The sequence below is a fragment of the Ptychodera flava genome, unplaced genomic scaffold (assembly GCF_041260155.1).
Source record: "Ptychodera flava strain L36383 unplaced genomic scaffold, AS_Pfla_20210202 Scaffold_57__1_contigs__length_852473_pilon, whole genome shotgun sequence".
NCBI lineage: Eukaryota > Metazoa > Hemichordata > Enteropneusta > Ptychoderidae > Ptychodera > Ptychodera flava.
The window spans coordinates 581,781-596,448 of record NW_027248379.1 but is presented as its reverse complement, the minus strand read 5'-3'; the positions used below and the strand labels follow the sequence as shown (position 1 = coordinate 596,448).

Below are 14,668 nucleotides of genomic sequence, written 5' to 3'. Positions count from 1 at the left end.
TGGTTTTATAAAATTTCTGAATTTTATTTGATATGCATGCATTAATGGCATGTGTCACAAATTTCCAAAAAGTCTAATTTTCTGACAAAAATATCTACAATAAATGTCTGAGTTGATTGATGGTTATCAATGTAATGTATTTCTCAAGCAGCAAGTTAAATTACTTTGAAGGTGAACTTCAAGCTATCCAGCTACATGTTAGAATTCTAAGTTGTTTTGTGAAATCATAAAAACTTTGACACTTTGACAAACACATTGAAATTTCTAGAAATTCACTTTTAAATGTTCAGTTATTATAAAAATAACTTTTAATGATCATCATAACATTTGTATCTGTCAGTGTTTTGGATCTGAAACACTGAATCTCTTTACATTTGGGCTTCCTACTTAATTTGCATCAATTTACATATTACACTGATACCATTCTCCAAATCATTATCATCTATGTATATTCTGCTGTGAAATGTTTTGAGTTCTGTTGTGAAATTCTGGTGTCTTTGAGATCTATACTACCGTTTTGAAAAAAAAAGTAATTTCTACGCATTCACTATAGGTCTCACCTGTGACTTTGTCACAAACTGAGAAGTTAAAATAGTCTTTGATGATGACACGTACGGTACAATGTCCAACTACGGACTATTGGGACACAGTAACGGTTCCTATCTGTGTTTTCCTCTGCCATGAGAAAGCTAAATATAATATCATCTATCAATGCACCTAAAGGCTGATATGAAAGTACATGATACAACATTTAAATAAGAACTACAGGGACCAAGTCACAGTTACTGTCTGTTCAGTGAAATAAAATCTCACCATATTAATGAAACTAAACACTGACAGTGCAAATCAAAGTCCTATACACTGTGTTCTGTTCTGTTCTGTATGTTGTATTATGATTATATTCAGCCATTCATTTTGTCACAATGATTCATGTTACAGTATTGCCAAAATGATGAGAAATACCAACACACATCCAAAGATAATGTGACTTTGTCACTCTGGTTGCTTCATAAACTGTGTAAAGAATCCAAAAAAGACAAACAAGAACATGAATTTAGGAAATATTTTGACATAAAATTGTCGGTCCATACATCAATACAAGTATGCAATCATGAATGAACATTACTACATTTATTAGAAAATGTAAAAATGATAAAGTTGTTAAAATTTATGTAGTGCAAAGTTTTACATTAATTTTAGATTCATTTACTGTTCCAATCTGTGTTTGAACATTGCTGCATGTATGGTTATTGACCTTTGCACTCTGTTTGGATGAAAATTCCTGCATCATGTCAGAGGTCATGGTGTCAGAGGTCAAAGTGCAAAGGGTTAATCCACTCTTGTTGTAATAGATACAGGATACAAATAGTACAAAGTCAATTATTAAACCAAATGAATAGCATTATGGGTAATTTTGACATTTCAAATACATGAGATGTTTAGACTATTGTTGTAATGTCTAAGGAATGGATAATTTATTGAATTTCATCAAAATTGAATTTGTTGGGTGATTTGAATTGCAAATTGATTGAGTAATCTTTACTGAGGCTAAACTCAGCCCAGTCCAATAAAATAAAGATTATGTTACAGCTTTGTAAATACCAGTGAGTTTTGTGACTTCATACCCACAGAATATTACTGATAATGTATCAGATTATCCAGCATTGTGGCCCAAGATATTTTCTACATTCACTGGCAAAACAGCAATAATGCATCCCCTCCCAGCCCATAATGGACTCAAGCAAACTTTGCACTCCATAATGTACTCAGGTTGGCCTTGTACATTATGTTGTGCAAAGTTTGCTTTGAGTCCAGTATGGGCTAGTCAAATTATTGCGTAAATAAATATGTATGAGTTTAATAGGTGTTTTTTCAGCCTTTTCAAATTTGTATAACTTTTGTAATCTTGTTTTGGAACTTACATTGTATCAAGCGTTCTGTCATGTTTTGCAAGAGTAGATGATGTTATGTTTGATCACTGATTGAATTCACAGAGAAAGGCCATTGTGTTGAATTTTCAAACATCAGTAAATAATTGAATGTTTGCTTTGCAATTCAAAATATTACCATGGTGATCCCTGATTATATTCTAAGTTATCAATAAATAATTGAAAGCTTCCATAAGAAAAGTTTGAGCAAGAGTTTGGAACAAGTTTTCAACAAAAGTACCGCTTTGCTGATACAAATATCACTGCAATCAAAGTACCACTACCAGTACTGCTGATCAATATTCAACAATGCTTCTGAGTTGATCATTAAATTCACAGCATACACTGTTCTTTCATCAAATATTATTTTCAAGTTCAAAACAATCCTTTCTTTGTCTTTTTTTTCTTGCTTGCAAGTTTACTTTCTTCCATGGCAAGTCTTCTTTCAAGTGCTTCTCTCCTCATCAACTCAGTGTCCTACAAACAAACAAACATATCTTGATTTACAATATAGATCCATTTAAATTTTATATTTCTCATTGTCTGTCCATGATTGAGTGGATCATCTTCCTAGTTTTCATTTTGTTTGAAAATTAAATAACAATCAGGTATACATTCTCCCTTAAAGGTAGGGGACTTGATCCCAGGGATCAAGTTTGTTCTAGTCTGTAAGAGGATTATGAAGGTGTCATAGGCTTTTGTTTTCCATTGAAATTGTAATATTTTGTAAATTTCCTGGCAAGATAATCTGACGCCTGAACAATGCCCTTAAGAAAGGTCAAAAGCACTCTTTAGCTTGAATGACCTGTGACACAACTGTCCTTGACTGACCTTTTGTCATCCATACAGTAATCTGGAGTGACCACTTCATGACCTAAACCAACCTTCAATGATGTCATCTTCAAGGTCCTTACACAAACTATACATGACATTATGGATTGTCAGTGACCACTCTGTGACATTGACTGACCTTCAATGACCCCTGACTGACCTTTACATTTGCTGGTGATTTCTCCGGTGATAATTTAGCCGGTGATTTCTTTGGTGATGGTGATCTTTGAGCTTTGAGATAGGATGGTGGTAACCTAGAGGTATCGACACTTGGTGATGTACCACTACTTGTCAGTCTGTCTGAAGATGATACACCCTCTTCATCTTCATCTGATTCCTCTATGTCAAAATATCAACGATAATAAACACAATATAAAAGATAATAAACACAATATAAAAGATAATAAACACAATATCAGATATATTGCATTTCAGAAAATGGAATGTTATTGGTGAATTCTGACACATCAACAACACAAACAAACAATATCTGCATATTGAGAAAATGATTGGTGCTGTGGTTAGTGATTCATTCAAGTAAAAACAAATATTTTGTTCAGAAAAGACTTCTTCTCTAGATCAAAAGACTATTTTTATGACCTCAAAATAACCTTCCATCATGGTGTTTCTGGTGATTAAAAATTCAACATTTTGATCTTGGTGAAATTCACACTTGTAAAGTATCACAAAACATTAGGATCAATTCCGTAAAGAATTCAATAGCTGTAGATGACAGTGTTACAGAGTGTATGGTAAAATTCATGGATTCATCCTTGTGAAAACACAAAGATGTGAGGTCATGTAGGGGTCACATAGAGGTTATGTAAAGTCATGAAAAATGCTAATTGACTTGTTCAATGCGGTGTCAATGACTGATCTGATGTTCCCTATGCACCAATGCCCAATGTGCTCTGCTTCTTTGCATGATATACTTCAAATTTTAGTCAAAGTTTTGCCAACATTGATTTTAATTATTGATATTTATGACAATGATATCAGTGAAGTTAGACAATTTGGAAGTTGAATTGTTGTGAAAATGGGCAGAGAATAACTCACCAGAGAGATAGATACATTTCACATTTATCACATTTCTACCTGTGTGTTTTCAATGGTATCTTCTAATATGGAAAGTGAACTTCCATACAAATGATTGAGGCTGATAGATGATAGGAGGAAAAATTCCCTAGGATAAATTTCCAATCCAAAGAACATATTGCCAGGGTTTATTCAAATAAATATCATAGAATTCTGTATTTTCCATCTCAGCTTCAAAATGGCCGTGCTACTTTCCAAAACAACTTACCGTCTTCAACGTCTCTTTCTAACCATGCATTTTTCATCATTATTTGTTGATACAGATCTTGTCCTGATGAAGTGAACGCTGAGGTCCCACTAGACTTCACCTCTCTCTCAAAACTCTGGAAATCAACAAATCATGACAATTACTTCACCAGGAATTAAATACAAAACTCCATCTGTGGGAATATATCTGTGATTCATTGACCTCATTTGACCTCATTTGACCCAACTTGACCTCATCTTTCATTGTTCTTTAGCATTCTCTATGCATTGTTACTCACATGGACATTCTCTGACAACCATCAAAGTCAAGTCACCCAGATAACATAGTGAAGGACAGCTCAAGGTGAAGAGGTTTGACTCTCCGACATGTCAACGATGAGGGCGCTGTTCATAAAGAATGTTAAAATGTCAGAACTGTGTGTGTATGATTGCTTGTCCTGCTGTCACTATAAGAACTCGAAACAAAGACATGAAACTAATCAGGTATTAACACTGTTTCACTTGCTGTCAATGTTTGAATGAAGATAGATAATCTCAGGTCTGAGACCACAAATCATTTTTTCTGGACCTTGCCTGTACTTGTCTGATAGGTAGGTCAGTATTTATGGAACTGCAGCATAGAAACTATGCAACCAGAAAAGATTTGAAAGCAGTACAGTTAAAATGTGACAGTTAACCGATGAAAGGTAAATGGTGACAATTAAAGTGTGACCAGTAAAAGTGTGACAGGTAAAATGTGACCATATCATATTGAATGTAGGTGCAGGCTGAATTTGACTGACAAACAAATCAGTATTTATTATTGATCTGTACAATAAAGAAAGCATATCTGTGAAGGAGTGAGAGCTAGAATAGCTAAACAGGATATCCAATGTGAGAAGTGTACCAAAATACAAAATGGTTATAATCAATGGACTAATAGTAATAGATTAATAGTTTCATTGGGTGGCTTGGTGTTGGAGGAGATAAAAAAATTGGATTTGAAATTTGTCACAAAAAGTCAACTAAGTTTAGGGACCGTGGGTAATTAAAACACGCGCACGTTAAACGAAACTTCTGTACGGGGGAGGGGGTTCGGCTGTATTTCGATTAGCGTGCGCAAAAATCGCACTACAAGTTTTCCTGTTGCAACATCTCGCTACGCGGTTTTCTGTATCGCATACATCGCACTTTTTCGGCGTGTACCAGGCCAGTACGGCACGGCGGGATATACCAGCATTGACATACATGTGAATCAGTGCACGAGTAAAATAACGTAATAATAAGTTCGGATACACTGTTTCATTTCATTCTGTTGGTTGCGTCATGGTTGAGTTGGAGCTGAACAGAGATTGATTTTAGAGGGGGTATGCGGGGAGGTGGGCGGTCAGTGGCGTATGCGTGATTACATAGCTAATCGCCGATTATTGGATGCAGATACAGAATGAGGCTTGGTTTGATTTTCGCACTTCCAAACTTTCGTTTAGGGGAGGGGGGTTGAGGACAAACGCACTTAGTTTTGTTTACCGTGCGCATGTTTTAATTATCCACGGCCCTTACACTGGTATGCATGTCAGAGTGTCTTACCTGTGATGTGTTCATTTCATTCTCAAAGACAGTCTTATCAAATGGTACAGTCTCCAGGTGTTCTGTAAAATATAATTCAATGTGTTCATTTCATTCTCAAAGACAGTCTTGTCAAATGGTACAGTCTCCAGGTGTTCTGTAAAATATAATTCAATGTGTTCATTTCATTCTCAAAGACAGTCTTATCAAATGGTACAGTCTCCAGGTGTTCTGTAAAATATAATTCAATGTGTTCATTTCATTCTCAAAGACAGACTTGTCAAATGGTACAGTCTCCAGGTGTTCTGTAAAATGTAATTCAATGTGTTCATTTCATTCTCAAAGACAGTCTTATCAAATGGTACAGTCTCCAGGTGTTCTGTAAAATATAATTCAATGTGTTCATTTCATTCTCAAAGACAGACTTATCAAATGGTACAGTCTCCAGGTGTTCTGTAAATGTAATTCAATGTGTTCATTTCATTCTCAAAGACAGTCTTATCAAATGGTACAGTCTCAAGGTGTTCTGTAAAATATAATTCAATGTGTTCATTTCATTCTCAAAGACAGTCTTATCAAATGGTACAGTCTCCAGGTGTTCTGTAAAATGTAATTCAATGTGTTCATTTCATTCTCAAAGACAGTCTTATCAAATGGTACAGTCTCCAGGTGTTCTGTAAAATATAAATTCAATGTGTTCATTTCATTCTCAAAGACAGTCTTATCAAATGGTACAGTCTCCAGGTGTTCTGTAAAATATAATTCAATGTGTTCATTTCATTCTCAAAGACAGTCTTATCAAATGGTACAGTCTCCAGGTGTTCTGTAAAATATAATTCAATGTGTTCATTTCATTCTCAAAGACAGTCTTATCAAATGGTACAGTCTCCAGGTGTTCTGTAAAATATAATTCAATGTGTTCATTTCATTCTCAAAGACAGTCTTATCAAATGGTACAGTCTCCAGGTGTTCTGTAAAATATAATTCAATGTGTTCATTTCATTCTCAAAGACAGTCTTATCAAATGGTACAGTCTCCAGGTGTTCTGTAAAATATAATTCAATGTGTTCATTTCATTCTGAAAGACAGTCTTATCAAATGGTACAGTCTCCAGGTGTTCTGTAAAATGTAATTCAATGTGTTCATTTCATTCTCAAAGACAGTCTTATCAAATGGTACAGTCTCCAGGTGTTCTGTAAAATATAATTCAATGTGTTCATTTCATTCTCAAAGACAGTCTTATCAAATGGTACAGTCTCCAGGTGTTCTGTAAAATATAATTCAATGTGTTCATTTCATTCTCAAAGACAGACTTATCAAATGGTACAGTCTCCAGGTGTTCTGTAAAATATAATTCAATGTGTTCATTTCATTCTCAAAGACAGTCTTATCAAATGGTACAGTCTCCAGGTGTTCTGTAAAATATAATTCAATGTGTTCATTTCATTCTCAAAGACAGTCTTATCAAATGGTACAGTCTCCAGGTGTTCTGTAAAATATAATTCAATGTGTTCATTTCATTCTCAAAGACAGTCTTATCAAATGGTACAGTCTCCAGGTGTTCTGTAAAATATAATTCAATGTGTTCATTTCATTCTCAAAGACAGTCTTGTCAAATGGTACAGTCTCAAGGTGTTCTGTAAAATGTAATTCAAAGCAAATGAATAAACCTTTTTTGAAATGCCAATTTCACACCTCTCTCTATTGTCCAGCAAACTTACATAATAATTGAAGATATCAGAAATGGATATATTGTATCCTGGAGCCAATAGGAGTGATTCTAACATTTGTGTTTAGACCATTTCATGGACCTTACAATGCATTGCATTTTACAAGTCATGTCTTTTTTAATTAGAATAAATCTAGTTGAAGTCAAATGGTAAAAATCAAATCAAGACATTTACAATGTTGACTTAAAATAGTTTCCGTTTCTGTTTGTGGAAACTATGTCCAATGCAGCAAATTCATGACATAGATAAATACATCATGATGTGAAGCCATTCTTTACAATAATCACTATCTATGAACAGGTCATTGTGACGTATGTAAATTGACGTTGCTCTGCAGGTAACATGGCTTAAGATTTGTTAAATTTTGCATTTCTAAAGTTACTGGTACAATTTTCCATCAGAATCATCTAAAAAATGCATGAATGACAGCCCAGCATCTGACATTTGAGTAACTTGTCATCCAACAGTCAGCCCCTCCTATCAACACCAGCCTATTCAAATGAAGCCCCTCAAATCAAAAATAAAATACAGTAAATACAATTCTGTACCAGCTGTTAATAGTTATCCTTACTATATTTACTATTTTACATAGCTCTTCAAGTTTGATAATTTGAACCACTGAAGATTAAATCAAAATCTTGCATGAACTCTGATTAATGCTGTTTGATCACAAAGCATCTTACACACCTGTGTTTTTGTTGTAGTTCACATATGCACAAAATTCCATGTTATTGGCTGAACACACACATCAAACATTTGTACACCTTTACACCATAAACACTGTGTCAAAGCAAATATTCTTGACAACTCACTTCTTGACACTTTAGCTCCACTTAGTTTGTAGTCTTCAATCTCTGTATCTTTCTTCTGTAACAACTTGAATAATTCATCTTGTCTTCTCTGTAACTCTGACACCATTGTCAGCAACGGAACTGTCAAATTGGACGATATCTGCAGAAAAATTAATATGTGTTGTAACAACAGTGTCTTTTCTGAAAACTTTAAAGATTTAATTCAAAATTTCATAGATATTACAATACTCAACAGACTGATCTGAAACATTCAGAGTTTTTATTGAGTTTTAATGTCTGGGATCTACTTTCCACCTTACATCAGAGAGTCTAGAGACGTTTGTTGTGTACTTAACTCAAAGTGACTCAGACACATCTCTTTTATTTTGTGAACTATCAACTGATCACTGCTGATTGTCTTTTATGGACACAGTCTTCTTCCCAGCGTATTTGCCATTCTTAAGATGGATTATCCCACAGCAATGAATGTAAGAAAATATGACAATAAACGTTCGTCTATTTTATCTGTTCAGACTGATAGCTGGGACTGACAGTTATAACCATTAAAGTGGGCCTCAAATTTGGGAATGCAACAGCACTGTGTGGCATACATGTTGTATGTCTTTGGGTAAGTTGTGTTTCAGTCAAGTGTTTCTTAGGGTTGAACTGAGAACTCTGGCTATGTGAGTGTCGAACAATAATTCTCCAATGTCAACGACAAGCGCTGCAACTTTTCAAACAGAGGCATTTTGTATTAAAGTCAAATGAATGGTTAAGTGAGAGACTTTGACTGTACTTCATTTGCGGTACAGACAAAGTCTCTTACCTTATCGTGCATTTTATTTACAAAGTTGTAGACAGACAAATAAACAAGCTTGTTCATTTCATATTTTCAGGCGTCACAACAAAAGTAGTAGGCTTTCGATGAGAATGTTAAAGCTCCATAAGATGTATCATTTGGCTATTTTTTCAGAACTTTTGTTTTGTGGTTTCCCTACACTTTCTGCATTGAATCCCTCAACTGTAATTTAATGCCAAGTATCGAGCATATCAACACAACCTATCTGTGTATAATCTCTATTGTTGAAAGTTGTATTTAAGTCCGGACTAGAATTAATTAGTAAAGAATAAACAATGATCACTACACACATACAAGCTGTGTTGACAAAAAGAATACTCGAAATTTCAGCATGACAATACTGAAAAACTTGCCACAAGTTACAGCTTATATCCCCTTCAAAGACTGGTATTATCAGCCTTTGCAAAGTGAACATACTTACATATAGGTACTCTATTAATTGGTAATACTTACAGTATGAGCGCGAGCTTTAATATTTGATTTGAGAAATCACTGCCTACAACATCATTAACGCATTATATGTGCACTGTTCTTCTTCACTTTCTGCAATTTCATCAAGTTGTGGATACTCAACAAAATTTCACTACGTGCAAAATACAATCTCTGAATTCTATATCGACAAAAAAATACTTGGCATTGAGCATTGAGCAGCATCTTGGTAGTTTGTACCTTATCAGTTCCTTGAATAATACTAATTATCAAATCACTTCAAAACAGCCAATCATCTATACAGAGAATTAGTTTCAGACACCTTAAGTTGCAGCAAATAATTTCAATCTACTAATTAGATTTAACCTTCCAAGCCGCTGAAAATTGGCCTAACACTGCCAAGATACAAAGTAACAAAATGGCCATGGATAAGGCTGGTGAAATTTAAGATGATGACAAAGACCTTACCATGTCTTGAGACGCTGTTTGACAGTTGAATTTCCATGTGAATGGTACACCAGCTGCTAAACTTGAATTCATTGACAGAACAAACTCTGATGACGTCTTCTCTTCAACTCTGAACTCTGATTCTTTCTTCTGTTTCTGTAAATTATTCCACAGATGATCTAGAAGTCTGCTGACTGGTGCTTCTATCGATGGATTTAATTTCTGTATAAGGAGAGGAGAGGTGTTGAATTGGTTTACAGTTCAGAATACAGCACATTCACATATTAGTCTGAATTTATCCATGGATTCAATTTCTGTACAATGAAAGGGACTTTAATCTTTGTTTACAGTTGAGAACATAACACATTGCATGATCAGAACAATCTGAAGTACAATACTTTGGTGCATTTCTGATATTGAGTGTTTCCATATTACCGTATTGTATGTTTCCATATTACCGTATTGTATGTTTCCATATTACCGTATTGTATGTTTCCATATTACCGTATTGTATGTTTCCATATTACCGTATTGTATGTTTCCATATTACCGTATTGTGTGTTTCCCATATTACCGTATTGTGTGTTTCCATATAACCGTATTGTGTGTTTCCATATAACCGTATTGTGTGTTTCCATATTACCGTATGAATGATGAAAAACTTTTTCCTGAAAGTTGCTGTGAAGAGTTTAAAAAATATTCTAGTCCTATGGGACAATCACTTACTTATTCACGTGTCATGGAATGAAACTGCAGTCTACAGCTGAATGGACAGTGTTGGCTCAGAGCTGTTTTGCCGTTTGTAAATTATTTTGGTCAGTGATCATACAGTGTAAAAATCTGGTAAAATTTGACCAATAATGATCAATTGATCATCAATTGCAATTTATTCATCATTTTGCAATTCAGAATAAAAAGGAAGAGAGGGTATGGAGTATAATGTATCTTTTGTCTGGAGTGTTTTTTACTATTAATACTGTTTCATTAGCATATTGAAACAGAATATTGAGTACTTTTGTTACACTTTACACCGTACTACATTTTCACTTGAAAGCGTTTTCTTCACTAGCATTCCCTGGCTGACTGGATGCAAACTAAATCAATTGTAAACCATTCACTTGTTAGATTTTCAGAAACGGTAATAATATGACTTAATATTGACCACACAGCTTGGCTGAAAGTGGACTTGGGACTATTTTATTTTCAGAAATGGTTTTTCACTTGGACTACCACATACCGAGTGAATATTCAGCCTTGACAAAGCCATGTTATTCAAGGTTGAACTTTGGCTGATACTTACTATCAGACTTTTAAACCTGAACTTTACTCTCTGTACAATTAGGTTGTTTTATTAATTGTTTCATTTCATTGAAACACACTGTACCAAACAAGCCCTGGGTCACAAAGAAGCCGTAGTTCACAAACAATCTTACCTTACAACGTTTCTTGAACATTTTACAGTCACACATTTCATACCATGTATGTACCCTGTCATTGACCAGTATTTCATAGCTATCGTCATTCATGTGGAACTTGATAAAGTATTGGTTCCTCTGTATTGTCAATGGTTGCCAGGTGTTGGCCATCAAGTCTGGTTTCCAATGGCGTCGCCATGACAATTCCTTATTTGACATCTTTCAGAAGGTATCTAAACGGAACATGAAAATGTGATTAACTTAACCTGTACACCCCCAATTCCCTGTGGACAGATCCACTATCGCCATTGATAACAATGGATTTGGGTCAAACCATTGTGCTGTAAGAGTTTAGCTTTCCATTTGTTTATAGCAAGCATTTCACTTTTTTCAAGTATTGTAGCACTGCAACAGCGTCAGAGATTACAAAGAATAAAACATGCCTTCATAAAGCTTTTCAAAACTCTTGGAGTCAATTAGAAATTTATACAAATTGTCTCAAGTCAGGCCAACACTGACAATTACATGAAATTTTCCTACATTGATGAAATCATTCATCAGTTAGTATTTCAGTAGTTAGCAGCCAGCACAGCAGCTAGCATTGCAATTGGTAGCTGCAGTACAGTAGCTTTAGGTTTTGCCTGGGCTACTGTTTGACGACAAAACCAGATCTGGTTTTGCCGTCCGACCCAAATACCAAGGCAAAAACCTTGAGCTACTGTACTGCAGCTAAGTAATTAGCAGCTAGCACAGCAGTTGGTAGCTAGCACAATAATTTTTGTGCAAAATGTTTGAAATTTTAGTTGAATGGGTAAATGCTGGTTTTTATATTGATAACCTCTTTTGACATCACCACGCACCTCAACTCCACAGCCAACATAATTTGGTATAAAATTTTGGCATGATTAACCGCAGTAATTCACATTCCCCTTGTCACTGACTGTAGTCACCTCAATCCCGGTACCCTAGTCACTCCGATCACCTCACACTTTACATTTTACTACCATGCAACTTGCCTGGGAGAATGGATGGTGTTTCTGAGATAAAATCTGTTTGCTCCAAAACAATAGTGTTATCGGTTTTGATACACAACATGATACAATTTTGTCTTCTCGATACCGTAAGAAATATTATAGGTCGAGTTGACTAGAGTGGAGGAGATGACGAGGGAAGACAAGGTCGAAACGGTCGAAAGGGGCAGTAATTAGTAGGACCGCATTAAAGGGAGTACCTACAGACCTCCTGAAACTCAGGTACTTTGCAGTCATGGATATTACTCAGTGATAAATCACAAACCACACATGATATCAGAGTGTCCTGATAAACCACAACATGGCTGATAAAATGTACAACTAACCTTTACGAGTCGATAGTCTGTCGATCACGGAAGAAGGCCTGATCACGGAACGGACTGTCTCCCCGTCGGAATTAAATTTGACCCGCGGTCAAAACGACAAGATGCACTTCCGGGTAAACTTATTCTGATTGGCTGGAGTCACCAAGCAGTTACGGTGCAACTAACATAATTAATCGAATATTCACCGTGACATAACTAAATCATAGAGTAGTAAGTAGTTCATGCTTTTAGTCAGGTCACTTCTCATAAATCGAAATGAAATTTTGATGACGAAAAATAAACGTTATTCGTTCTGGTCCATGAACTGACAACGACTTAATAACAGTTTCAACCATTTACAAATTTTCGTCCCATTACACAATCTTCTAAGTCTTACGATGATGCATGACGCGATAGGGTTTTTTTGTCGCTTCGCTATTTGTTTCCTGAAAAGCTATGGGGAAATGCTTGAACATAGAGATGGAGAGATTGTTGTATGAATGTTGATAACTTCACGTGCAAGACTTTGCAAAACGTACAAACGGTAAGACATACAGATGCACACAGGGCTAGATTTAGTGGTAGATCAAGTAATTTATAGATATCTTGTTATTCTTCTTGATAAGCTTACGCTTATAGTGTTCTGCCTACTTGCTGGTAAAATTGAAAAAATAACCACTTATTTGTTATGGCTGTCAAGCTTGTTTTAATCATAGCAATATCGTTGCATAAAATGTAAAGGAATATTTATCAATATCTACGCTGTAAATAGACTTTAGTGTAATCGATACCCGCGATCAGTAATTACAATCATCGATTTGGAAGAGCCGGTTCGAATCCTATGAATTCATTTTGCTATAAAATCAATATACTTTAAACAACATTAACAACGTTAACACGTGAACAATAACAACAACAACAACAACAACAACAACAAAGTATTATGCAATATAAGAGGCAAAAATAACAACATCAAGATTTGTAAGCTCACTCTGTGGAAACGAAGATTTTCCTCCGTGGATGGGACAATAATTTTAACAAGCAAATTTAGATCGACGAGCAAATATACATTTTAAGGGGGTTAAACATTTAACGTACTTTGGATAGCGAATATATATATAATGACTGGAAATTGCACTGGAGAAATATGCTTAAATTAATTTTAACACTTACTTCATAGCTTTTAATCAGGACTTTGGAAATGTGTGTGGCCTCTTTGATGACTTCGATCTTTTATTTATGAGTAGGCCAACGTTAAAGGCTTAGGCTTAAACCAAGTAGTCAAAGAGCTATAAAATGTTTGTGAAATCGTACTGAAATATTTACTGAATTTATAATAAATCTTTCTTCTTTTCTGTCTAATGACTGAATATTTACCACTTTATCTGTCAAGCCAGGGTCAAAGTTTCTTCTGACGTACTAAGGGAAAGTAGATTTCGAGAAAAATTGTTATTTATTTTTTAATGTAGTTACAATGGTTGACTGACAGGGAAAAAATATTGAATCTTTTGTTTTTCATCTTGCATGTTGATGGCGGCCAGCCATTTTAAAACTAAAAAAATGAGTATGCAAACAAATTAATAATCGTGTCGTCGCTTTTTTATATCAAGAATGAAATAAAAATGAAAAAGCTTTCTTTTTGCCTAAAACTGCCTAGCTTTTTCTACAAGTTACCCTGAAAATTCGTGTACACCTCAAAAGCGACAGAACAGCGCCCCCAGCGTTCAGTTCAAAAAGTAAACGGTCGCCTCTCACTGAGTCTGCCCTTACGGTTGTCGGCCGGTCCAGGGGGAAGTAGAAGAGGTGTCCAAACCAAATAATTCGTGATGGTTTACTTATAATAATTGTGAGTACCTTAAATGATACAATATCAAAAAAAATCTACAAAGGTACAACTAAAGTCATGTTTTTACATTAACAACAAAGCATGACAGTTCTTTGTGCTTTGTAATTTTGTAACTCGGATATAACAATCCTTTTAATTGCCTCAACGATCATGTGAATACATTTCATCATATTCATGAAGAGAATTGCTGAATCCTAACAAAGTGAACA

The 14,668-nt window shown here is 35.1% G+C and overlaps 1 protein-coding gene across 1 annotated transcript; it reads right to left on the bottom strand.

The window, feature by feature from the left end:
• Positions 1-12,723, bottom strand: LOC139128519 (non-homologous end-joining factor 1-like). The gene is made up of 8 exons (XM_070694286.1): positions 12,635-12,723; positions 11,296-11,510; positions 9,884-10,084; positions 8,149-8,287; positions 5,628-5,689; positions 4,063-4,177; positions 2,920-3,098; positions 1-2,405 (listed from the first exon to the last, which is right to left on the bottom strand). The coding sequence occupies exons 2-8, from the start codon at positions 11,494-11,496 to the stop codon at positions 2,304-2,306; spliced, it is 999 nt and encodes a 332-aa protein (XP_070550387.1). The 5' UTR covers positions 11,497-11,510; positions 12,635-12,723; the 3' UTR covers positions 1-2,303.
• Positions 12,724-14,668: the final 1,945 nt, after the last annotated feature.